This window comes from Chiloscyllium punctatum, chromosome 8 (genome assembly GCF_047496795.1).
Source record: "Chiloscyllium punctatum isolate Juve2018m chromosome 8, sChiPun1.3, whole genome shotgun sequence".
Classification (NCBI taxonomy): Eukaryota; Metazoa; Chordata; class Chondrichthyes; order Orectolobiformes; family Hemiscylliidae; genus Chiloscyllium; species Chiloscyllium punctatum.
In genome coordinates, this window is record NC_092746.1 from 28,767,496 (window position 1) to 28,793,181 (window position 25,686).

A 25,686-nucleotide genomic window follows, 5' to 3' on the forward strand; every position below is an offset into this window, starting at 1 on the left:
ACATTGAGACCTGAAAGTTCCCAATCTCTCTCATTGGGGCGCATGTGACCATTTGGCAAGGAGGTTTATTTGCAAATATTTTGGGCTGAATGTAGAATTTCAGAAGTGAAAGAACTCCCTTGTTAACTACAATCCAATTCCTCCTTTAGCACACTACTTAATTTTTTTTGTAATAATCTACTAGTTAATACCTGCATTCAGGAAGTAGAAATTTTGATTTCGTTCTTCTTGGTGGAGGTAAAGGTTTTCATTTGGTTGTTGTATAATAATTTTATAAAGTGAAACTTTATTTCCCTTAAAGCAAAAAGATGATGCTGACATAAAGATAATCTGTAGTGCATTCAACAAAGCAATGCAGATGATCATTAAGGAGCAAGACCTTCTTTTGGTTATACAAAACAAGTATGAAGCCAGCATTCAGGTACTTTTATTGTTGTATGTTCAAAACTTGACTTGTTTTTTATAAGCCTGAAATTGCCACTAAAACAATCTGGCAATATATCCATCAAAACATAACTTTTTCCTTTAAAAATGTCCTTTTTTCTTTCCACTTCTCGGTACATAGAAGTTACACTTGGAATGCTTTGTGTTCGTTAATATGGAGACCTTGGAAAATATGAAGAAAGTAGTAATGTGTTTTTCCTACTACTATTGGTGCAAACTCAGCAAAAAATAATAGTTTGATTTTTGCATATTTCTGTTTTGAGAATATTGTGTAAGGTGATCTGCACTGATGTGCTAATTGTGGGTTCATGTTGCCATCTGATCAGTCTGATTTAAATTCACTCGAGCCATATGTTAATCGTATTGGTAGTCTTATTTTCCTATTTAACATTCCTGATTCATGTTTGATGAATGTTTAGAAATAGAGTTCCTTGTTCTTTTTTAAACTTTGTTTTAATCCTCCGTCCTTTGTAGTTTAAGGAACAAGTTGGACAGTGGCTTAATAGTTATCCCAGTGTTGAAGATCTATTGTCAATCAAAAGATCTGTGAAGAATCTTAAAGCTCAGTTGAGATGGAAACTTGTTGAAAAGAACAATTTAGAAGACGTATGTATGAATTAAATAGTGGATCTACTGTATGTTTATGTTTGTTACACTTTATAAGGATCACCTGCAAAATTTTATGTTCTTTCATTCTGTTTATAAATTTTAAAAGCTGCTAAAAGAATCAGTTTTGTTATAGCACAGAGGAAGGCTGTTTGGCCTATTTGTGTCGGCACTGGCGTTTTGAGCATTATGATTCAATGCTATTTCACTGACTCTTCCCCATAACCCTGACTATTCAAATAATTAACCAATGCCCTCAATTGAACCTACTAACAGATAATGTGGTCCAAACCCTAACTACTAACTGTTTGAAAAATACTTTCTCTCATTGCGTTTTGTCTTTTTTGCAAATTACCTGATATCTATACCCTATTATTCTCAATCCTTTTATGAGAATGAAAGGTGTCTCCCATGTACTCTGTTCAGCTCTCAAATGATTTTGAAAACTTGTAGCAAATCTAATAACGAATGCTGCCTGGTCTTCATCTGAGTGCCAATACACAAAAAGAAAATCTTCTGTATAACACCTTTCACGTTCAACGGATGTTCCAAAGAGCATTAGACTGTTTGCTTACGCCATGATTGTTTGGCAGCAGTACATCAGTTGAGGCCCAGGTTAGTGCTATGGGGCCGTGAGTTCAAATTTCAAAGCACTGGCTGACTGCATTTAAATTCTATTCATCAATCTGGAATTGACAACTAGGCTTGGCAATATGAAGAATAACAAATAAACAAAGCCATCAACCCCTCATGCTGTAGAAGATGCAAAAATGCTTTCAAATAAAATCAGGTGCCATAACAATTGCATGTTGATGAATTTCAGCTTCTAGTTGATTTCAAGGTTATAAAATTACACCTTTTGTGTTACTCACTGGCCAAATTGCAAATTATCCCTTTGTGAATTGCACAGTAAAATTGATCTTGTTTTATGAAACCTGACATCCTCCAACCTACTGTGAAGGATTCCACAGGAAACCCATTGGTATAAGTTGATTATTTTGGACAGCTGGACTTGGATAAATTTCAGAGAGGTATATGCCCCCTCGACCATGACCCCACCCCCCCATCACCAAATCGTCATCTCCCAGACCATACAGAACCTCATCACCTCAGGAGGTCTCCCACCCGCAGCTTCCAACCTCATAGTCCGGGAACCCCGCACTGCCCGGTTCTATCTCCTTCCCAAGATCCACAAGCCTGACCACCCTGACTGACCCATTGTCTCAGCATGCTCCTGCCCCACTAAACTCATCTCTACCTACCTCGACACTGTCCTATCCCCCCTAGTCCAGGAACTCTCCACGTACGTTCGAGACACCACCCACGCCCTCCACTTCCTCCAAGACTTCCGTTTCCCCGGCCCCAACGCCTCATCTTCACCATGGATATCCAATCCCTCTACACCTCCATCCGGCAAGACCAGGGCCTCCAAGCCCTCTGTTTTTATTCTCTCCAGACGTCCCCAACAGTACCCTTCCACCGAAACTCTCATTCATTTGGCCGAACTGGTCCGCACCCTTAACGATTTCTGCTTCGAGTCCTCCCACTTCCTCCAGACCAAAGGGGTAGCCATGGGCACGCGTATGGGCCCCAGCTATGCCTGTCTCTTTGTTGGCTACATAGAACAGTCCATCTTCCGTAATTACACCAGCACCACTCCCCACCTCTTCCTCTGCTACATTGATGACTGCATTGGCGCTACCTCGTGCTCCCGCGAGGAGGTTGAGCAATTCATCAACTTCACCAACACATTCCACCCTGACCTTTAAATTTACCTGGACCATCTCTAACACCTCCCTCCCCTTCCTGGACCTCGCCATCTCCATTGATGACGACTGACACTGACATTTTTTTACAAACCCCCACAGCTACCTGGATTATACCTCTTCCCACCCTACCTCTTGCAAAAATGCCATCCCGTATTCCCAATTCCTCCGCCTCTGCCGGATCTGCTCCCAGGAGGACGAGTTCCACCACAGAACACGCCAGATGGCCTCCTTCTTTAGAGATCGCAATTTCCCTTCCCATGTGGTTAAAAATGCCCTCCAATGCATCGCGTCCACATCCCGCACCTCGGCCATCAGACCCCACCCCTCCAACCGTAACAAGGACAGAACGCCCCGGTGCTCACCTTCCACCCTACCAACCTTCGCATAAACCAAATCATCTGCCGATATTTCCGCCATCTCCAAAAAGACCCCACTACCAGGGATATATTTCCCTCCCCACTCCTTTCCGACTTCCGCAAAGACCGTTCCCTCCGTGACTACCTGGTCAGGTCCACGCCCCCCTACAACCCGCCCCCCTACAAGCCACCCTCCCATCCTGGCACCTTCCCCTGCCACTGCAGGAACTGTAAAACCTGCACCCACAGCTCCTCCCTCACCTCTATCCAAGGCCCTAAAGGAGCCTTCCACATCCATCAAAGTTTTACCTGCACATTCACTAATATCATTTATTGTATCCGTTGCTCCCGATGCGGTCTCCTCTACATTGGGGAGACTGCACGCCTCCTAGCAGAGCGCTTTAGGGAACATCTCCAGGACACCCGCACCAATCAACCACACCGCCCCGTGGCCCAACATTTCAACTCCCCCTCCCACTCTGCTGAGGACATAGAGGTCCTGGGCCTCCTTCACCGCCGCTCCCTCACCACCAGACGCCTGGAGGAAGAACGCCTCATCTTCCGCCTCGGAACACTTCAACCCCAGGGCATCAATGTGGACTTCAACAGTTTCCTCATTTCCCCTTCCCCCACCTCACCCTAGTTCCAAACTTCCAGTTCAGCACTGTCCCCATGACTTGTCCGGACTTGTCCTACCTGCCTATCTCCTTTTCCACATATCCACTCCACCCTCTCCTCCCTGACCTATCACCTTCATCCCCTCCCCCACTCGCCTTCATCCCCTCCCCCACTCACCTATTGTACTCTGTGCTACTCCCTCCCCACCCCCACCCTCCTCTAGCTTATCTCTCCATGCTTCAGGCTCTCTGCCTTTTATTCCTGATGAAGGGCTTTTGCCCGAAACGTTGATTTCGCTGCTCGTTGGATGCTGCCTGAACTGCTGTGCTTTTCCAGCACCACTAATCCATAAATTGGATAAATTTCATTCCTCATTAACTGTCTTTTGAGAAATGATTCCGCACACTTGTTTGTCATTCGACCAATAGGTTTCATTAAGTAATATTTGGTTTGAAGGTGAGAGTTTGGAGCAGTCAGTAAATCAACTATAAACTTCAAATGTTGCTTATTGTCTTGTCAGTGGATAATCTAGGAAAAATCTTTTTCTTGAGATATAGTCGATATACCTGCAAGAAATGATGCCTTCATGAATAGTAGTAAATGCTATGCTGGAGATCAGCACATGCCGAGTGGCTGTGCATACATTGATTAGAATTTAGCATTATTGTGGTGGAGTGGTGGCTCAGTGGTTACCATTGCTGCCTCACATCATCTGGTACCCAGGCTTGATTCCAGCCTTTGCCTGTGTGGAGTTTGCACATTCTCCCCGTGTTTGCATGGGTTTCCCCTGGGTGCTCAGTTTTCTGCCATGGTCCACAGATGTGGAGGTTAGGTGGATTGGCATGCTAAACTGCCCATAGTGTCCAGGGATTGGCCATGCTAAACTGCCCACAGTGTCCAGGGATGGACAGGTTAGGTGGGCTAGCCATGGGAAATGCACGATAGGTTAGGGAGATGGGTCTGGGTGGACTGAATGAGCAGAATAACCTGCTTCCACACTGTAGGGGCTCTGATTACTTATTTAGCTCTCTCTCAATGCCACATAATATTTCCATGTAATTTTCCTTCAGTTGGGCAGTTATGATCAAGTCAAGGTTCAGGAGATGAAGGAAGAAATATGTAGACTAAGAGATGACATCTATGAAGAGATCTGTCGCGAGCAAAGAGAATATGTAAGAATTTTGATTCTGCTTTTAAATTAGTGTTTCCAGTATTATTTTATTGTCTGTTTAAATTTTGAATGACTTTTATTTACTTCTATGGTGTAGGCTAATTACTTGGTGAAAATATTTAATAACAGTAAAAATTAGGTCCTGCTTCATGTCAACAAAAGCTAAGAATTGCAAAGAATAGAAATTTCAAGCAAAAGCAGATAATGCTAGTAGTGCTATTCAGGCTGGTCATCAGTGAGAACAGCAAAGAAATCCCGCTCATTCTGATGAAAGATCCAAGATTGAACTTTGCTGTTCACTTGCTGACTGCAACCAGCAGTTTCTTGTCCACGCACGCACTCATCACATCAAGTTGAAAATTTAAGACCAAAGTTTTTTGAAGGTAGGTTATTCCAAGAGTAATACTTCTAAGAGGTGGAAAACAAGGCCAGGTCTTAAGGATTAAGTGAGGACTGTAGATGCTGGAGATCAGAGTCGAGAGTGAGCGTCGCAGGCTGAGGTGTGACCTTCTAGAGGTTTATAAAATCATGAGAGGCATGGATAGGATAAATAGACAAAGTCTTTTCCCTGGGGTGGGGGAGTCCAGAACTAGAGGGCATAGGTTTAGGGTGAGGGGAGGAAAGATATGGAAGAGACCTGAGGGGGCAACTTTGTCCACGCAGATGGTGGTACGTGTTTGGAATGAGCTGCCAGAGGAAGTAGTGAAGGCTGGTACAATTGCAACATTTTAAAAGGCATCTAAATGGGTATATGAATAGGAAGGGTTTGGAGGGATTCGGACAGGGTGCTGGCAGGTGGGGCTAGATTGGGTTGGGATACCTGGTCAGCATGGATGAGTTGGACATCCATGTTTCCATGCTGCACGTCTCTATGACGCTATGACTCTAAGTCAGGCAGCATCTGAGGAGCAGGAGAATCAACGTTTCGGTCATAAGTCCTTCACCAGGAATGAGGTTTGTGGGCTGGCGGTGCTGACAGGTAAATGGGAGAGGAGTGGGGATGGGGGTGGGGAAGGTAGCTGAAAATGCAATAGGTAGATGGAGGTGATAGGTAGGAAAGACAATGGACAGGTCAAGAGGATGGTGCTGAGTTGGAGGCTTCGGACTGGGATAAGGTGGGGGGAGGGGAAATGAGGAAACTGGTGAAATCTACATTTAATCCCATGTGGTTGTAGGGTCCCAAAACAGAAGATGAGGCGTTCTTCATCCAGGAATCGGGTGATTAGGGTTTGATGATCTTCCTCCAGGCATCATTGCCAAACCCTCCTCTCCGACCTATCACCTTCTCCCCATCTTCATCTACCTATTGCACTCTCAGTTACCTTCGCAGCAGCCCCAACCCCACCCCCATTTATCACTCAGCACCACCACCCCCAGCTCACAAACCTCATCCCTGATGAAGGACTTCTGCCTGAAATGTCAATTCTCCTGCTTCTCAGATGCTGCCTAACCGGCTGTGCTTTTCCAGCACCACAATCTTGACTCAGGTCTTGAGGATTGCCGATGATGCCACCACTTACTAGTCCTGGGTCTACTTTCAACATGGAGCAGCTGTCACAGGCTACCTACAAATATTTCTGAATCCTCAGACTATTTCCACCAACGCTGTTCACAAAATTAGCACAAGGTATATGAAAAATGAAGTTTTGGTCACGTTACTGAAGGAGGAATGTAGTTGCAGTTCAAGGACATTCACTGGATTGTTTCCAGAATTGAAAGGTTTCTCTTGAGACAGAGATTGAGCAGTTTGGACTTAATACTCGCTAGAGTTTAGAAAATTGAGAGGGGATCTAGTTGAGATACAAAAGATGCGAAAGGGAATTGACAAGGTAGACAAAGTATTCCTCTTGTGGGAATTCCTGTAGAATGAGAGCTCATAGTTCGAGGTTAAGCAGTAGCAGATTTAAAATAGAGGAGGAGAAATTACTTCTCTCAAAAGGGTCATAAATCTGTGGAATTCGCTACTCCAATCACTGGTGGATACTGTGACATTGAAGAATTTCAAGAAGACAATAGAGACAGATTTTTAATTACTAATGGGAGAAGGGTTATGGAGAGTGGGCAGGAAAGTGGAGTAGATCAGTGGACGAGACCAGTCACGATTGTTTTGAATTGTGGAGCAGGCTTGAGGGGCTGAATTGCTTACTCCTGCTCCTGGTTCTTGTTATATTCTTAAAGAAGGGTTTATGTTTCAGATTTCCAGTGTATATTGTATGTCACTATTTTTTTTCTTTTATATTTTAAAATTGTGTGTGAATTTCTGCTGTTGTAGAGTCACGAATCCTGAACTATAACCTAACTGAGGTTTTATGATGCATTTGTTGCAGTTTTAAATTTTTAGATTAGATTCTTTCCAGTATGGAAACCGGCCCTTCGGCCCAACAAGTCCACACCGACCCTCCGAAGAGTAACCCACCCAGACCCATTCCCCTACCCTATATTTACGCCTAACTATGGGCAATTTAGCATGGCCAGTTCACCTGATCTGCACATCTTTGGATTGTGGGAGGAAACCGGAGCACCCGGAGGAAACCCCCACAGATGCTGGGAGAATGTGCAAACTCCACACACAGTCACCCAAGGTGGGAATTGAACCTGGGTCCCTGGTACTATGAGGCTAATTAGTTAGATTAATTTAAATTAATATGAAACTGTGAAGCCACAGTTCCACAAGTGAGATATTGCACTACTAAATCCATCAGTGTGGGGAATGTTCATGCACAATGGTGTATGTTGGAATAGATGATTGTGATACTATAGCTCAGTGAGAGACCAGTTCTTTTCTGGACTCTTGGTTTCCATCTTGTTGTATGGAGGTAGCAAGCATTAACCAGGCATGGTAATGTAAAGTGTCAGAAAATTAGAACCGTGTGTCAACTTCTTTGGTTGTCATTGTGTGCTCTATGAATGAAAGTTGATTATTTTCAGCTACTGTCATTACTGCTAGAATGGAAATGACGACAGTAAGATCTGGATGTAGCTTTCTCTGGTTGGTACCTTAGCAACCAACATTCACTGTTACCTTGCAGCAGCTAAAGATCTTTCTCTGCATCTGCACTAAAGATTACCTTTTAAGGGAAGTGTGTCTTCAGCTTGTATTGATTTTTCGGAGTTCTGATGAATGGGTCTCTGTTCACTTTGCAGGAAAGACTTGGTGATATAGTTCAAAATTGGTTTCCTGAACTTCCTCTCCTCTATCCTGAAGCAGCAATCAGGACTTACATGGTAATTAGTTTGAGTACATACTGTAATGTAAAATTTTGCAGTCTTTAGTTTTTTGAGGAAAATGTAGCTGCAAATCATTTTACAACAGCAAAACTATTTTCTGTAATACTAATGTGCTTCCATTACATGTGCTGGGTACACACTGATCAGGGATATAATAGCTCTCTTTAATAGAGGAGGAGGGAAAATGAATCTAATGGATGATAAAGAAGAAGTACATTGATGGTTTCAACTATGTGTATATTGGAAAGTTGCAGGGACAGTTTTTAGATTGTATGTATGTTTTCAGCTATTATACATTTAACAAACCCGAAGATAAGCTGTTGACCCATCTTAGTCAAACTCTCCGAAGAGCATCCCACCCAGACACTATCCACGTAACCCCACATTTCTCATAGCTAACCCACCTAACCTGAACATCCCCGGCTAGAGAAGGGGGTGAGGGGTCGCAGTGGCTCAGTCGTTGGCACTGCTGCGTCACAGCACCAGGGACCAGAGTTTGATTCTTTGGATGACTGTGAGGAGTTTATACCCTCTCCCTGTGTCTATGTGGGTTTCCTCTCCTAGTCCAAAGATGTACAGGTTAGGTGGATTGGCCATGCTAAATTGCCATCGTGTCCGGGGATGTTCAGGCTAGATGGGTTAGCTATGAGAAATGTGGGGTTATGGGGGTAGCGTCTGGGTGGGATGCTCTTTGGAGAGTCGGTGTGGACCTGATGGGCCGAATTGATTCCACGCTTGTAGGGATTCTATGAAACACATGGGTAGCTCTTTGTACTATCTCTGACCATTATGTCGTTAGTTCTCTAATAGGTTCTGAAGGTGCTTCTTGAGCATATAGTATCTATACAAAATTGTGAAATTGGAAGCACAATAAATTTAATTATAAGCAACAGAATTCAAAGTTATGGACTGAACACAGCTGCAAAAGTATAATGGTAATGTTGGCTGCAATTTGTGAAAGAAGTAAATGGAACATTTTGTTTTGAGGTTTGTAATAGTTCTGCCTTCTTGACCCTCCCTTCACCAAATAACATATTCTAGTAATACCCTCTTCTTTTTTAGCAATCTGCTGGTTTACTCACTGACAGCCTAGAGCGGGATTTATTTGATCCAGAGCCCATGAAAGAACTAAGCAGCAAGCGACCATTGGTGTGCTCTGAAATTAAATCCCAGAAAATCCTTTTAAAGGTAGTACCTTGTTAGAAGTAGATTTATAAATGTTGTTTAATTTGTATCTTTCTATGGAGTGTCCATTCCTCATCAATCATCAATCCTGCTTTGTGTTTTGTTTTTTGGTGTTCCTTGATAAAGGCTGTCCATTCCTTTTAATAGGGTTATTCTGTAGATACTGCCACGGAAGCCCAAATGATAGAAAGAGCCGCCCAGTATCACCGAGCTTGGTCTGTGTTGAAGGAAGAATCTGGACTTCTGCCTATTCTCTACCTGTTTGCTTGCAAGGTGTGTTGAAAAGCACTATATTAATCTAAAAGACACACAAGTAATAACTACTTTCATTTATTTGGTAAGTTTAAAGCAGGAAAAGGTGCCATGTGGTAAGAATTGCAGTAATTGGGCAAGGATGGATGCAGAGACAAAGCTTGGACATTTTTAAGGGGAGGGGTGACTTGAAATTTTGGTTGAAGAGGTGAGCTTGAATTGCCTCTTCAAAGAGAGAGAGAACTGGAGATAATTTGTAGGTGCATTAGATTACTGAGCACACGTCTGCTGATGTGTGGCATGAAGGAACAAATAGTGGCAACAAGAGGCCAATATCAGAGGAATCCCTTTCTGGAGGGGTTGTATGGCAAAAGAAAATTTTGGAGATGAGAAGGTTGGTCACGAAGGGATTTAAGCACAAGATTCATAATTTTAAATTGATGTTGTGGAACTGGAAGTCAGCAAGTATAGAGGAAATTGAGAGTAAAACTTGGTGCAGGATGAAAAACAGACAGCAGAGCTTTGGCTGAGTTAAAGTATACAGAGTGTGGAGGTTTGAAACTGCTTAGGAGCCTATTAAAATTATTGAAGCTGGAGGTAACAAAATTGTAGATGTTTTCAGTAGCAAATAGGGAGAGACAGATTATGCCATAAAGGTGAAAATAGGAACTCTCCCTATCGAAGATGATATGGGGTCATGATAATCAGCTTGGGTTCAAAAACTGTGCTGAGGTTGCAAATAATGTTTTTGAACCAAGATGGCAATGGCGACAGTGGTGAGAGTGCTGTTTGTGGTGGAGTTCAAGGTGATGGCTTTAGATTTCCCAGTGCTTGTCTGGAAGAAGGTTTAACTATTATTTGCATGTCAGACTGGTAGTCTTGCAGCACAGGTCAGTAGAAAGATCAAGGTAATGTACAGAGGGAAAACGGGGTGTCATGAGTATGCCTCGGTGACACAATGGTTAGCACTGTTGTCTCCACAGTGCCAGAGACCCAGGTTCAATTTCAGCCTTGCATGACTATCTGTCTGTCTGTGTGGAGTTCACCTCATGTTTGCACGGATTTCCACCGGATGCTCCAGTTTCTCCACTCCATCGAAAGATGTGCATATTCGGTGGATTGGCTATGCTAAATTACCCCGTAATACCCAACAGTGTGCAGGTTAGATGGATTAGCCATGGTTTTAAAAAAGGTGTTTTGGAGATGGGGTGGGATGTTCTTCGAAGAATTGGTGCAGACTTGATGGGCCGAATGGCTTCTGTCTGTACTGTAGGGATTCTGTGATTCTGTTCTATGATTCTTGTGGAATTTTTACCCCATGCCTTTAGATGATGTCCTCAATCGGCTCCATTTTGAAGTGGAGGGCACAAAGCATTCATTCTTGGGAGCTCAAGTATAAATATGAAGGAACAAAAAGGTGAACCAGTTTTGGAAATTATCCTGGTGACCGTTATATGGCTGTGTGGGAATAATTTTAGTTTCATTAAGCTGTTGGAGGAGAATGGTGTTGTTGACCATGTCGATGGCTGAAGAGGACCAGACCTGGACATGCACCATTATCGAGGTCTCTGCACATATCGGCATTAAAATGCTAAACCACTGGAGATACACAGCAAGTTTTCTAAGGTGTTAAGAGGAGAAGAGAAGCTTATGCTCGAGGGGAGCACTGACAAAATTCAGAACCTTATTTTTCACAGTGTATTATCCAAAATATGGATATCTGCGTGTTCTAACGGATATGATCGGTTTTTTGTGTTAATAAAGAAGCTTTGCAGAGTTATGATTACTGAATACAATGTAACAATTATACAAAAATAAAATGGTTAAGTCTGAGTAAAGATCATTTTGGGTAATTTGAAATTATGTTCCTGTTCTCTCTCTGTATAGTCTGAACCAGTGACGTATGTTATGGTACCATTTTATCCAGGATGGTGTTTGAAAACTGTGCAGGCCATCAAGCCTTTAATCCCAGAGGTGAGTTATGTTTAATTATTGATCTGATCGTGAAGCCTAGTGCAAAGTAAATGAGTTAGTAACTTGATTTAAAATATCTGATGGAGAAATTTTCATGCACACTTCATTAATACTTAATGAATGAACTTTAACTCCAAAATCTCTTGGCGCATGCCACAACGTAGTGGTTTCCATTTGTTCTTGTGGTACCCAGACACTATCCACAAGTTCTCTAATGTGATTATCGCAGTCTTTTCTTTATGTCCAGTTGTTTCTCAATGGGAATTTCAAACCTCTTTTAATCAATGTTCACAGGACAAGCATTTTGGATTGCTGTCCTCATCTGGATTTCAAGTTGTATAACCTGCTTCATGTCTGGTAGTCTTTAGTTTTATTTTGTGTTAAAGATTTCAGAACATCCACACATTTCATTTGGTTATGCATGTGGGTTCCAATTGGGACAATTTTCTGAGTTTAGCTTTTTGCATGAAACCTAACCTTCCAGCAGCCTGCATTTGAAAAAGTAGGCAGATTGTTAATGCATGTGTTGTACAAATTTAAATTAGTACAACCACAATTTCCAGATTTAAATTTACTGACAATTTCAATCAACGTCTGGTTTTCCACTTAAAAATTTATTCCATCTGCATTTGTATTTGAAGGAGCTTTGTAAAGTAATGCAAGGGGTCGCTGTTGGCCTACAGACACTTCACAACTCGAATATTATTCATGGCGCTCTCCATCCACACAATATATTTGCTGTAAACCGTGAGCGTGGAGTTGTGGGAGACTTCGATTTTACCAAGACTGTTGTAAGTATTTTAGTGTGGTACAAAATTTGCTACAGTTGTGTGCTTACCATGAATCGTAATCTGTTTTGTTTTCTTTTTGGCATTTAGCTATTTCTACAGTTTAATTTATATAATCTATTTTATAATAGTTGTATTTATTTTAAAATGTTTATTTTTGATTGTTATTTGTTGATTTTTCTGCACAACATGCCACTCTGTTTTGAATTTCAGTGTGGCATGAACATCCTTGGTGGTGAAACAAAACAGAAAATGTTGCAACATTCATAGGAGGTTAATCAAACCTGAAAGAGAAACCAGTGTAGATATTCGTCTACATCAGAGCTAGTACAATTAGGTTGAAAATATTGCTTAACTAAAACTGATCATGATGAGCTAGGACATTATCACAACTCTTTTTGGAGGTAGTCCACTGGAAATCAAGGGTGTTGCAAAATTTTGGATTTCGGAACCAGGTTGAAAGAAACGTTGGACCAGATTTATGTATTTAGTAAGAATTCCGATTTATTGCAAGGAATTGCATACTGGCTACAGTTAAATCGTGGTAAACTTTCAGTATATAATCAAACACTTAAATTCTTTCTTACACGTGCACACAGACATGTAGACAGTGGAAGAAAAAACACATTGAGGGGGAGAACTAAAAAGACAGCTCTCGACTTCTATTGAGTTGCTTCTTACTGATCTGAGCATTCCTTTTTAGTTTCCCTTTTCTGAATGCTTCCACTGGTTTGCAAGAGGCGCAAGGTGGCTGGTTCACTTGGAAACGTGTCTGATTTATTAGTGAAAAGACACAGATTAGAGATACTGTTGAAGGAAAGTTTTTAATTGATATTTTTCACTTTTAAAGTGTGTTTTGATTGCAGAGAACAGCAAGGTCACTTCTGAGCTAGTGGAGATGAAATTCCATAACTATAACTTTTTCCCAGCTCCAAGCAAGTCAGTTTCCTGACAACCAATCAACGGCTGTCAGCAAACAAAAGGCCTTTGTCATTGGTTTGCGGACTAGTGACTAGTATGTCAATCAACTTCTTGCCACCTAGCTGCATCTGTACACAGTTTTTTGGCTCCTGTTCTTTTGATTACTGTCTGTTCAAACAGCTATTTATGATGCTTGCCATGGATGCGTGGTTCTTTGCTTTTGAAAATATACAGCGATTCTTTCAAAACACTGGCTTTAAAACCATTTTCTCTAATTTCAATCCTCAATTTTAAAAAGCAAAAAAAAATGAGAAACCGACCTTACAACAGGTACAGGCTTAAATTTAAACGAAAAGAAAATTGCAAATTTATTTTTGCAAAGAATCAGTTAATGAATATAATACTGTTTTAATACTACTTAAGCATTTAATGTCTAGGGCACAACAGAGATCAAGTCAAGTAGGAGTAGCATGATTTGGTATTTGATAATTTCAGGAAAAGTAAAAAAAGTCTAGAGTATGTACCCATGTGACTTTTGTAATGCAAAATGTGAATGGCACTAGATAAATCTACAATGATGATAAGGAAGATGGCTCTGCTAACTACTTTAAGTTAACATTATTGTGGGCCCAAGACAAAGATGAGACACTGCATGAAGTTTATATTGAACTATATTAGAGCAGTTTAGGAGAATCAAATTAACAGGCCTTTCCATCTTTCCCCATTAAATCTTGTCCCTTTTTCCTTCAATTCTTTCTCTTCCTGGAAAGTGTCTAATCATCAATAGAATCCATTTATATGATCTGTTTTAAAGGGCTGTCCTGGTAATTTTTTGATAAATGCATTACATTTTGGCTGATGTCCACCCTACTGCTTAGCAATTTTTATTGTACATCCCTCTCACTTAATCACACTTTAAATCACCTCTTTTAACACCTCATCATTTGCTGGGTCACTTGTGTTTTTCATGCACTTTACTGTGAAGGACTTGATGTTGTCTTTTTCATTGTTCTATAAATGCCAATGATTTCATGTTTTACGTGATTTATCACTACGATATTTGAGTCAAAGAGCAACATACATATGGTTTACATAATTATCGACCATCTATTTGGCAAAGGAGACAATTAGGAAAAATCAAATTACTTTTCTCTGAAGTAATGTCTATTGCCAATTCTTTCATAAAATGTATGAGAAATTACATTGTGCAATTACACCAAACTATTGTTTGGTTCTTTCAATACCATAATGAACATTTTTCATGTGAAGCCTCATTCCTTCTCAGACTGGAGTCCTACTGCTATTTTCCTGAGAACTATAATGTTTTTCAGCTGTATCTTTGCCTGTAATTTGAAAGGTGCTACCTCTGAGGTTGCACCAAGGTTCCCCAATGTCACAATACTGGGTGGATTTTCTTTTCCCTTAAATAATGCTGTCGTCTATGGAATTCTTTTTGCCAATGTTAAGATAACTTTCCTGGGAGTTGCACAGCGAAATGTCCAAATACTTAGTTTTTTACTTCAGAGTGTGTTAGAAGTAAATGGAAAAAAATCATGAGACTTTTGATTTCATTTCCACTGATTTGATTTTTAAAAAAGCAATTGTTAACACAAAATATGATTTATTTAGACTCTCTGAGATGGAAGGCATTATTTATTTAACTCTCTGGCCTTGATGGACTTGGATCTACATGCCAGTGGAATAATACATTATATGTTACAAAGTCTCAGATATGAAATTGAACTCTTCAGGGTGGGTGGGTGGTGAGGGGATGGGGAGAGAGGAATCATACCTACAGTGTTTAGAAAATGTTTCTCCTGTCTGAATCTGTATGGCACAACATGAGAGATGTCTGCAGCATATAATAGACCTGCTTAGATGTTGTCATATCAAGTGACACAGATGGCAGACAAAGCACATGTTTATGTATGTTGCCATGGCTTGTTTTTCCCCATAAGGTTGACAGCCTGTCACGAGGGATTATAAAATGAGCGGCTCCAGCCTGCATCAAGCATGTCTGACCAGGAGACACTTTCACTTTTACTGCCTACTGTAGATGCATTGGAAGGATTTACAGGTTGTTGATCAAATCTGTTTGGCCAAGTTGTGTTCTGTGGCTCGCAAGTACTGGACTTGAATCTGGGTCCTCTGCTTCAGAGGCAGGGATGCTACCTGTTATACTGCAGCACCTCACACTTTGCACATCTTGCAAATTCCCATTATCGCATAAGCGAGGTTACTGAGGCTCTCCATTAATTAAACTTATTGAGGGAGTGCAGCGTAGGTTCACGAGGTCAATTTCTGGAATGGCGGGACTACCTTACGCTGAAAGACTGGAGCTACTGGGCTTGTATACCCTTGAGTTTGGAAGACGGAGAGGGGATCTGTTTGAGACATATAAGATTATTAAAGGATTGGACACTCTGGAGGCAGGAAACATGTTTCCGCTGATGGGTGAGTGCCGAACCAGAGGACACAGCTTAAAAATACGGGGTAGACCATTTAGGACAGAGATGAGGAGAAACTTCTTCACCCAGAGAGTGGTGGCTGTGTGGAATGCCCTGCCCCAGAGGGCAATGGAGGCCCAGTCTCTGGATTCATTTAAGAAAGAATTGGATAGAGCTCTCAAGGATAGTGGAATCAAGGGTTATGGAAATAAGGCAGGAACAGGATACTGATTAAGGATGATCAGCCATGATCATATTGAATGGTAGTGGGCTCGAAGGGCAGAATGGCCTACTCCTGCACTTATTGTCTATTGTCTAAACAATTAACCTGTCTAATACACTCTGGTTAACAAAAATACTGATGGGTTTTCTGTACTTAAATAGTAATCCTTGTTATAAATAAATAGAGTCTAGCCACAGGTAGAGACAACTGTGAATTATCGATATATAACTCTACTAGTCAAAGCTCTTAAATCCAAACCCCCACACACAGCCAGACAAACAAATAGCATTGGTGCTGTGGCTGGAAGAAACACTGAACTGGGGAAACTCAGTTGAATAGTCCCAGTCCACTGGAGTTGATAAGATGTTTCTTTTGCGTCCCAGAACTACTTTTCTTGTATTTCTCAGGGAGATTTGTGCACCAGTTATGAAATCTTTTAGGTTACTGGTTAAAGGTATCAGCTTATAGCAACTGATGGGAGAAAATAACTGGTTTCTTCAGGCATTAATTAGTTTTTATCATGAGAGCGAGACTCAGACAAGACCTCCTACTTCTGCAGTCTGGAAGCTTCACCCATCTACACAAAACACTCGAGCTGTTCACGTGCTAGTCAGGGAATTGTTGTCAAACTGATGGTGTCCAGCGTCCACAGCTGGTCAAAATTGCACAAACCGATCAGTAATCTGTTGCGAGATGAAGCCTGCTCTGGACGTGCAATGCATACACACACCCAGACATACATTCTGGTACTGTGGTTTCTTATCTCTCCTGAAAATGTGTTGCTGGAAAAGCGCAGCAGGTCAGGCAGCATCCAAGGAGCAGGAGAATCGATGTTTCGGGCATGAGCCCTTCTTCAGGAATTCCTGAAGAAGGGCTCATGCCCGAAACATCGATTCTCCTGCTCCTTGGATGCTGCCAGACCTGCTGCGCTTTTCCAGCAACACATTTTCAGCTCTGATCTCCAGCATCTGCAGTCCTCACTTTTTCCCTTTCTTATCTCTCCTCCCCTACTTCTTACAAAGCAAAAGTGTAACCACAACTCACTAAAAGTTCCAGTAATTTGTTTTCAAAAATACAGCAATTCGTTCCATAATCCTTGGTTTTAAAATGGTGCTTTTTCCTATTTTCGTCCAAAGTCAAAAAGAAAATTTAAATAATGTAGTCTTTACTGTAGACAGTTCTGTACATCACAATCTCCCCATTACAACGGCATGGCCCCTTCCACCAGCTTCTAGTTGATCAGCTAAGGAGCAGGAATATGAGAAAGAAGAATGGAAGCAACGTAGATAACTGCTTTCTGTCCAAGCTGAAGGTGAAATGTCAGTGTGATAGGAGTGACCATTGCTTCAGTTGCACTCTCCTCCAATTAAACCAGGTTTAACTCCTTAAGCATTTCAACACTTCATTGGAAATTATAATCCCAAAATCCTTGGAGAATTCAGCAAATCCAGTCTGTAGCATGTTAGTGTCAGCTTTTGGGGATTGCTACAAGGCAAAGGCAATGTTTTTATTTGGTGGTTAAGCTATTTGCGTGTTTTGCATTGTATAATGCATATTACCTCCACAAAAGAGTTGCCTTCTCTCTTCAGCAATGGGTAGTGGCAGTCCTTATCTTGAGCTGCCAAGTGTCCTTGTTGACATCTGACAGGCAGCTCCTGTATTCTAACTATGCTTGTCCCCAATACTTGGACATTGAGTACAGCTTCTGCTGAGTTAGAAACTTTGCACTGGAAAATAGCAACACCTATACAATGATGTTGAGAGTGCAGGGTCAAATGCAGAATTCATCCATAGAATCCCTACAGTGTGGAAGCAGACCATTTGTCCCATCAAGCCCCAAGTGATCCTTCAAAGAGTATCCCACCGAGACCCAGCCCCTACACTATTCTTGTAACTTTGCATTTCCCATAGCTAATCCACCTAACTTGCATACCTTGGACTGTGGGAGGAAACCCACATATACATAGGGAGAATGTGGAAATTCCACACACAACGTCTCCTGAAGCCGGAATTGAACCTTGCTCCCTGGCACTGTGAGGCATCAGTGCTAATCACTGAGCCACCATGCTGCCCATCCAGGTGTCAGATCCCTGACCTAAATTTGAAATGCCATTCTCCAAATTGGTGGGCAGCACGATGGTTGAATGTCAGCACTGCTGCCTCACAGCGCCAGGGACCTGGGTTTGATTCCAGCCTTGAGCGACTGGCTGTGTGGAGTTTGCACATTCTCCCAGTGTCTGTGTAGATTTACTCCTGTTTCCTCCCACACTCCAAAAATGCACAGTTAGGTGAATTGGCCATACTAAATTGCCCATTGTGTTCACGGATGTGTAGGTTTGGTGCTTTAGTCAGGGGAAATGTAGAGTATTTGGGATAGGGGGATGGGTCTGGGTGGGATACTCTTTGGAGGGTTGGTGTGGACTTGTTGGGCCAAATGGCCTGTTTCCACACTGTCGAGATTCTATTCTATTCAATATATCTCTTACTTTCCAATTGCTTAACAAAGTCTCCAGTGTCTGAAAACCATGCAGTCTGTTGTTAACCTATTTTTCTTCCCTCATTCTTCACTATTTCTTATGGCAGGTTCACTTCCAGCATGATTGGTAATAACTTGATCCAGTCATGATGCATTTCCCCTTTAGGGGGTAAAGGCTAGCTTTGAGCAGAGCCACCATACATTGATTATGGGTCCTCTGCTATTGCATGCAATTAAGCAACAGCATGGTTGGCACTAGCTGCATGCAGGAGTCATTATAATGAGCTAGAAATAAAAAGTTAGTACATGGTCTGCATTGCTAGCAAAAGGCATAGAGGCATTGTCGTCTGCAGACTAATCTTTGTGATAATTTGGCCCTCTGCCAGATCTATTATTATGAAGCACACTGCATATTTGATTTAATGACAGAGATTCATGTAAATGTGTACGGCTGCTGCACAATGGTATGCTTATAACACTAAGTCAGAATGTTGTGCGTGCGCTGAAAAGCCACTATTTGAGCAAGTAATTGGGGCCCAACTCCATTGCAGTGATATTAAAGGCACCAGTAAATCAAGATTTTAAACCCATGTCCCACCTTTGTCACAGAACCTTGAATACCTGTTTGTGGGAAGATGTTCAAAAAAGAATAGGGAGGTTATTCTGCTGTTCAGAGTAATATTTATCCTTTAAATAGCAACATTTAAAAAACCTTGGTCTCTTAACTCATACAGTTTGTGGGCCCTTGACCAGTGCATTTGCTGATGGTGTACCTGTAACTAGCCTGCCTTCAATGGCTACAGATGCTCCAGGCCACCTTGGGGACATGCATGGTGTTGTGTAAGTGCTTTGCTTTGTCTATACAGTGCTATATTTTATTTAAAATTACTGTAAATCAATATCTAGTGAACTTCACTCTCTATATTTTTCATTTCTACATTTTCTATCATCCAGGTCCATATTTTTAAAACATTTTTCTCCCTGCAAATTGTACAACTTGATCACTGGGTTGCACCACCTTAACTTTTCTTTGAACTTTTCCATACTGTGTGTGTTCACAACATAGTCTGTTGTATGGTAGAGAGACTAAACAGTCTGCCTGGCCACTTTGTTGCATATCTGCTCAGTCTGCAAGCATGATTTCAAGCTTCAGTACCCTGCTCTCACTCTGACATTTCTGTCCTTGGCTCACTGCAATCATCCAGTGAAGATCAACCCAAGGAGCAGACCTCATCTCAAAATTAGACACTTTACAGCCTTTGGGGTTCAACAATTTTCGGATTGTAAACTCTGCCCCTCATTTTGATTCTCTTTTCTGTTTGTCTTAATCTGGTTTCTCTTTTTGTTCATTATTCTGGCATTCGTACCCACTTGGGACAAATGCTTAATCTCATTTTTGCAAGGAAAATGGAGTTCTGGCCTTTATTGCTAAGGGGGTGGGGAAGTGGGGTGGAATTTAAACATCAGGAGATCTTACAACTGTACAGTGCGTTGGTGAGGCCACACTTGGAGTACTGTATACAGTTATAATCTTCATATTGACAAAAGGATGTATTCACAACTCGAGGAATTTACTAGGCTGACTCCAGGGATGAAGGGGCTGACTTACCAAGATTGGCTAAATATGTTGCACTTTTTTAGAGATTTGGAAGAATGACGGGCGATCATATTGAACTTGCAAGATTCGAGGGGGCTTGCCAGGTTAAATGGTGAGAAGTTGTACCCATTAGTAGGGGAACCTCAAACAAGGGGACACAGTTAAAGAATAAGTGGACACTTAATTAAAACTCTGATGTGAAGAAGTTTCTTTGTAAAGAAATTACTGCCTGAAATTCTCTACCCCTGGGGGTTGTGAAGGCTAGATCACTGAAAATATTTAAAGACTGGGTAGAGTTTTGAGGTCTGGAGGAGCTAGCACTAAAAAGAAGTTGAGGTCTTGGACAATCTTGTAAAATCATGGAGCAGGCTTGAGAGGATGAGCTCCCTACTCCTGCTGTTTCTTAGGGTTCTTTTGTCTTTTGTTCCTTGACTTTTTGTCATTTTATGTCTCTCGCTCTCGCTCTCAAACCTATTCCAGACTTTCACTTTCATTCAACAATTCCCACTACCCTCCCTGTCCCTTCATGACAATATAACCAACGCCATTTGCAACACCACCTATTGAAGCAGTCCACATTCAAATGTAACGAGATCTGGACAATATCCAGGCTTGGGGTGACAAGTAACATTTGCACCACAAATGACCATCGCCAATAAGAGACAACCTAACCACTCCCTTTGACATTCAATTGCGTTGCTATCACTGACTTCCCCCACTATCAATATCTGAGGTTATCATTAACTAGAAACTCAACTTGACTCTCCACGTAAGCACAGTGGCAACAAGAGCAGGCCAGAGGCTCGGAATACTGCAGCAAGTAACTCTCACCTCCTGTCTCCCCAAAGCCTGTCCACCATTGACAAGGCATAAGTCATGAATGTGATGGAATACTCCCCGTGTGTCTGGCTGCATCCATCTCCAGTCACACCCAAGAAGCTTGACACTATCCAGGACAAAGCAGCCCACTTGATATGCACCACATTCACCAACATCCACTCGCTCCATCACTGACACTCAGTAGCAGCAGTGTGCCCTGTCTATAATATGCACTGGAGAAATTCACCAAAGATTCTTAGGTAGCACCTTCCAAACCCATAATTACTTCCATCTAGAAGGACAAGGTCAGCAGATGCATGGTGATACCACCACTGCCAATTCCCCTCCAAGCCACTTCCCATTCTGACTTGGAAATATGTCACCATTCCCTCACTTGCTTGATCAAAGTCCTGGAGTCCCTTCCCTGTGGGATTGTGAGTCAACCAACAGACTGCAGCGGTTCAAGATGGCAACTCATTACCACCTTCTCAAACACAACTAAGGATGGGCAATAAATACTTGTCCAGCTAACAACACCCAGTCTCATGAGAGAATTACAAAAGTGTATTTCTAAAAGCTTCAGTTCTGAGTAAATGTCTTATTCAGATTTCCACAGATGATGCCAGGGCTATCCATTGTTTACTTTGTGTTTTATTCCTCATTTCCCCTCATTGTTGAATATCAGATATTCACTTCCAATTCAGACAGCTTGATTACTACATGTGTATTCTTAAACTTGAAAGTTAAATACAGAGGTAAAGACATTATAGCAACTAAATGAATCAGTGGCTATCATTTGTCTTCACTTAACTCACGTGGTCATTCCTATTTATCTCAAACCATTTAATTCTCATTAGCATGAATAATGTTATTAGAATTCCCACAGTGTGGAAGCAGGTTACACTTACCTCCAAAACATAACCCACCCAGGCACGTTCCCCTAACTGATATTTACCTCTGACTTAATAACCTACGCTGTGGACAATTTAGCATGGCCAGTTCACCTAATCTGCACAACTTTTGAATGTGGGAGGAAACCCACACAGACACTGGGCAAATGTGCAAACTACACGCAGTTGCTTGAGGCTGCAATTGAACCCAGTTCCCTGGCACTGTGAGGCAAAAGTGCCAACCACTGTGCTGCTTTATGTAAGACAAATCTTTGTATATGTAGTAATCTTTTAATTTATTCTGAAATGTTTTTAATAGATTTCCCTGTCTACATATAGAATAGAAATTGTCTATGCAAATTTGTTTTTCCACTTATATTCCCCTGGTGGATTTATAGAATTTCCATGTGACCCATTTAACTTGAGTTGTTTTCATTATAAGTTTGAAATTAGCAAGTTAGTATATAATTATATGAACAAGAAAGGAATGTGTTACTTTGAATTGTCGATAGCATTACCTTTGCAGGTCCTGTTCTGATTATCCTTGCACTTTAGCTAAGATTTACTTTAGGTCAGCACTTGTTCTTGATTCCCGATGTATAACACTACTGGAGATTGAGTGTTTGCCATGCATGTAGCAAACACTTCCTCCTATCACATTTGACTGCTATATTTCTACTAGTAAAGGATATAAAAATGAAAACATGGCAAATTCATTCAAAGGGCAATAATGTGTACTGCTAGACAAATTACATCTGTAATGAACAGTAACGCTGAAAACTAGCAAGTGTGTGTGATTTGGTCTAGATGGCCTCTATCTAGTAACATACCAGCATTGTTGCCTGCATTAATGCAGGATTTAGTCTTTGGGTATGGACAGAATATGGTTACAATTGGGATGCCGTCTGTTATATTTTTACAGCATTGGGAGTTTAATGACTTGAGTGATAAATATGTGGACTGTCTTTCAATATGGGAACTTAGTACTATTCGTAAACAGTCCCTGATTCAAAATTCTCGAACTCGCACCTTGGCAGTACTGCTGGTGAACTTGCACTGTACAGGTTGCAACAGTTCAAGGTAGCAGATCGCCAACATCTCCTCAAAGGCCATTAAGTACCAACAGCAAGTACCAACAACTAGTGACGTTTCCATTCCATGAATACGTTAAAAGATAGACCATCTGGCGAAATTTACGTTTCTGAAGCCATTCAGAAATGGTCGATTTTTAGTTCTTCGTTGTGGCAAAATGTCCATTTCTGACCCATTTGAACTCTATATCTTGATATAGGTGGGCCACCGTGCAGCCTACCTAGATCCAGAATTTCCATGACCCCTCAATGTCTGAAGTTTCTTTTAACCAGTAAAGTAGTTTTGACATCAAGCCTTTCTCAGGAATGCAATGCTTTACAGAGATATAATTTTTTTTTTTTACTTAGGATCAACGTAATATTGCTAGCTGGATGATAGCAGATAAACTAGAACTTGTAGCCCCGGAAGTAAGAAACGGCCAACCCGCTGTGCTTGCATCTGATGTTTTTGCTTATGGCTGTTTGCTTTTATGGGTATGTTTAATTTATATTAAATATAATTCACCTAAAAAGCAATGTTTTTTTTAGTGGTGAGTAAAGTCATGAATAAGGGACTACCTATAGATGTTATTTATGTGGACTTGCAGAAGGCATTTGATTAAAAACTGTCCACAAGAGACTGTTAATCTAAAACTGACCCTCAGAACTAGGGGCAAGTAGTTAACTAAGTTTAGCAATTGGCTGAATAGGCAAAGACAGAGTATAGAAAGTTAGCAATGTCTCTTAATTGGTAGGGTATGAGTAGTAGTATTCAAGGAGGATTTGTATTGAAATATAAAAACATGAAAATTAGGAAAAGGCTGTTTGACTCCACAGGCCTGTGCCATGTGCACACCTGCGCGCACACACACCCGCAGGCACCTCAATTTCTCATTTGTGCTGCTCTCTATAACAGTCAACGTACGATTTTAAAAAAAAATCTAGCTACCACCTCTTTAAATGTGATCTAATTTCCATAACACTCTGGTAGACAATTCCAGACATTCACTACCCTCTGGAAAAGTAATACTGTTTCATCACGATTTTAAATTAATGTCCCTTTACTCTATAATCTAGTCCCCTAATTTAAGATACCCCTATAAAAACATCTTCTCAAATCTACCCTGTCAAGCCTCCTCCTATCTTTTGTTTCTGGTTTCTCAGGCACCTTTTTATCCACTGCATTTATTAACAAGTTTGATATGGGTTGTGAGCTACCATTCCAAGTTGGTTGATGACACAAAAATAGGTGACATTATAAGCAACATAGGTGGAAGCATAAAGTTTCAGAGGTGCTGATAGTAGTTGTACAAAACTGTAGGAGCACTTAAGGGCTAAAGACATTTAGGGATCCAATCCATCGAACATTAAAATGTCGTGGACAAGTCCAAAAAATTTGATTGCTGGCTTTTACATCAAGGCATAGAACTCATGGTAAACCATATAGAAGCCGCACCTGGAGTATTGTTTCTGATTTGGGATACCACGTGTTAGGACCTTACAAGAAATGCACTATATATTTACTAGAATGATGTCTAGATTCAAAGAGTTAAATTATGAACAGGAATCATGCAAACTAGGATTGTTCTGCCGAGAATTTAGAAGATTAAAAATTGATTTGATTGAAGTTTCCAAGATGTTAAGAAGTAATAGGGCAATTAGAAAGCAATGATAAGGAGAAATGCTGAAGATTAGAACTAGGCTTTTCAGGAATTAAGATAGGTACAAGCTTGACACCCTTCCGTGAATTTATTGTAACTTTGCATTGGAAATTGATGATTTGTTGTTAACCAAAGCATTATAAGGTATAGGGGAAAAGTGGATACATGGAGTTAAGTCACAGATCAATCATGATCTCACTGAATAACAAAGTACGCTTCATGAGCTAATTGGTTTGCTGTGCTCTGCTGCTAGGTTCTGAGTTAATAAGATGTCAAAATGTTAACATTTGAAACTATAACATTGTTTTATATTTTTGCAGCTGAATTTTCCCAAGAATAACTTAAAAACAAACTCCGATGGAACTCCAGATGTTAGTGAACTAAGTATTGTAAGGAAATTTATTGCTTATTGGGTTTGCTGGTTATCACTTTGTAAAATCTTTGTTTGCAGTCTTCAAGAGATGGTTCATGCATTGTCAATGTGTTTTCTCCAGTGCAGCATGATCATAAATACAGCCAGTTAGTAAATTTTTTTTTGTCAAATTGGATAAATGTTTATTTGCATGACTATTTTAATCCATTAACAAAAGGTATAGGCCAATGATTTTGAATGAGCATGCCCTGAAAAAGTAGTTTACTTAACTGAAATTTGAAAATAAAGCAATTACTGAATATAGGAGCGAATTACTGCAGACACTGGAATCTGTAAACAACAAATACTGAAGATCACAGCAGGTCAGGCAGCATCCATGGAGAGAGTAGAAGCTAACGTTGAGTCTAAATGATTCTTCAGAGCTGAAGTTAAGTATGGAGGGGGCAGCAGCATTTGTGCAATAATGGTGGAGTTTGGGTGGAGGTTTGGAGTGCTCAGCAAGAAAGGATGTTGATGGTTCAGATTAAGTGATTGCAGTATAAGAATGGCAGAATATTGCTATGTCTAACTGCCAGACTGGAAATAACAGAATGATCCAGACCTTCACATAGCCAGTCATTTCAGCACTGCGTCCTGCTCACGTGCCCACTTGTCTGTCCTTGTCATGCTGCAATGCTCCAGCATATCACTGGAGGAGCAAAACTCCTCTTCAAATTGGACACTTTATAACCTTCTGGGCTTCATATTGAGTTCAGATTGTGAACCCATTCGGTTTTGCTTGTTACATTCTCTGTCAGCATCTCCTCTCTCCCGTCCCA

The 25,686-nt window shown here is 41.1% G+C and overlaps 1 protein-coding gene across 1 annotated transcript in view; it reads left to right on the forward strand.

Moving 5' to 3' along the window:
• stk31 (serine/threonine kinase 31) overlaps positions 1 to 25,686 on the forward strand; it is a 97,891-nt gene that overhangs the window by 63,301 nt on the left and 8,904 nt on the right. Inside the window, exons 12-21 of the mRNA XM_072575300.1 lie at positions 302 to 421; positions 919 to 1,050; positions 4,864 to 4,965; positions 8,109 to 8,189; positions 9,255 to 9,380; positions 9,525 to 9,650; positions 11,517 to 11,603; positions 12,245 to 12,394; positions 23,204 to 23,329; positions 24,816 to 24,884. Coding sequence (XP_072431401.1) covers positions 302 to 421; positions 919 to 1,050; positions 4,864 to 4,965; positions 8,109 to 8,189; positions 9,255 to 9,380; positions 9,525 to 9,650; positions 11,517 to 11,603; positions 12,245 to 12,394; positions 23,204 to 23,329; positions 24,816 to 24,884 — 1,119 coding nt within the window. The remainder of the gene's footprint in view (positions 1 to 301; positions 422 to 918; positions 1,051 to 4,863; positions 4,966 to 8,108; positions 8,190 to 9,254; positions 9,381 to 9,524; positions 9,651 to 11,516; positions 11,604 to 12,244; positions 12,395 to 23,203; positions 23,330 to 24,815; positions 24,885 to 25,686) is intronic.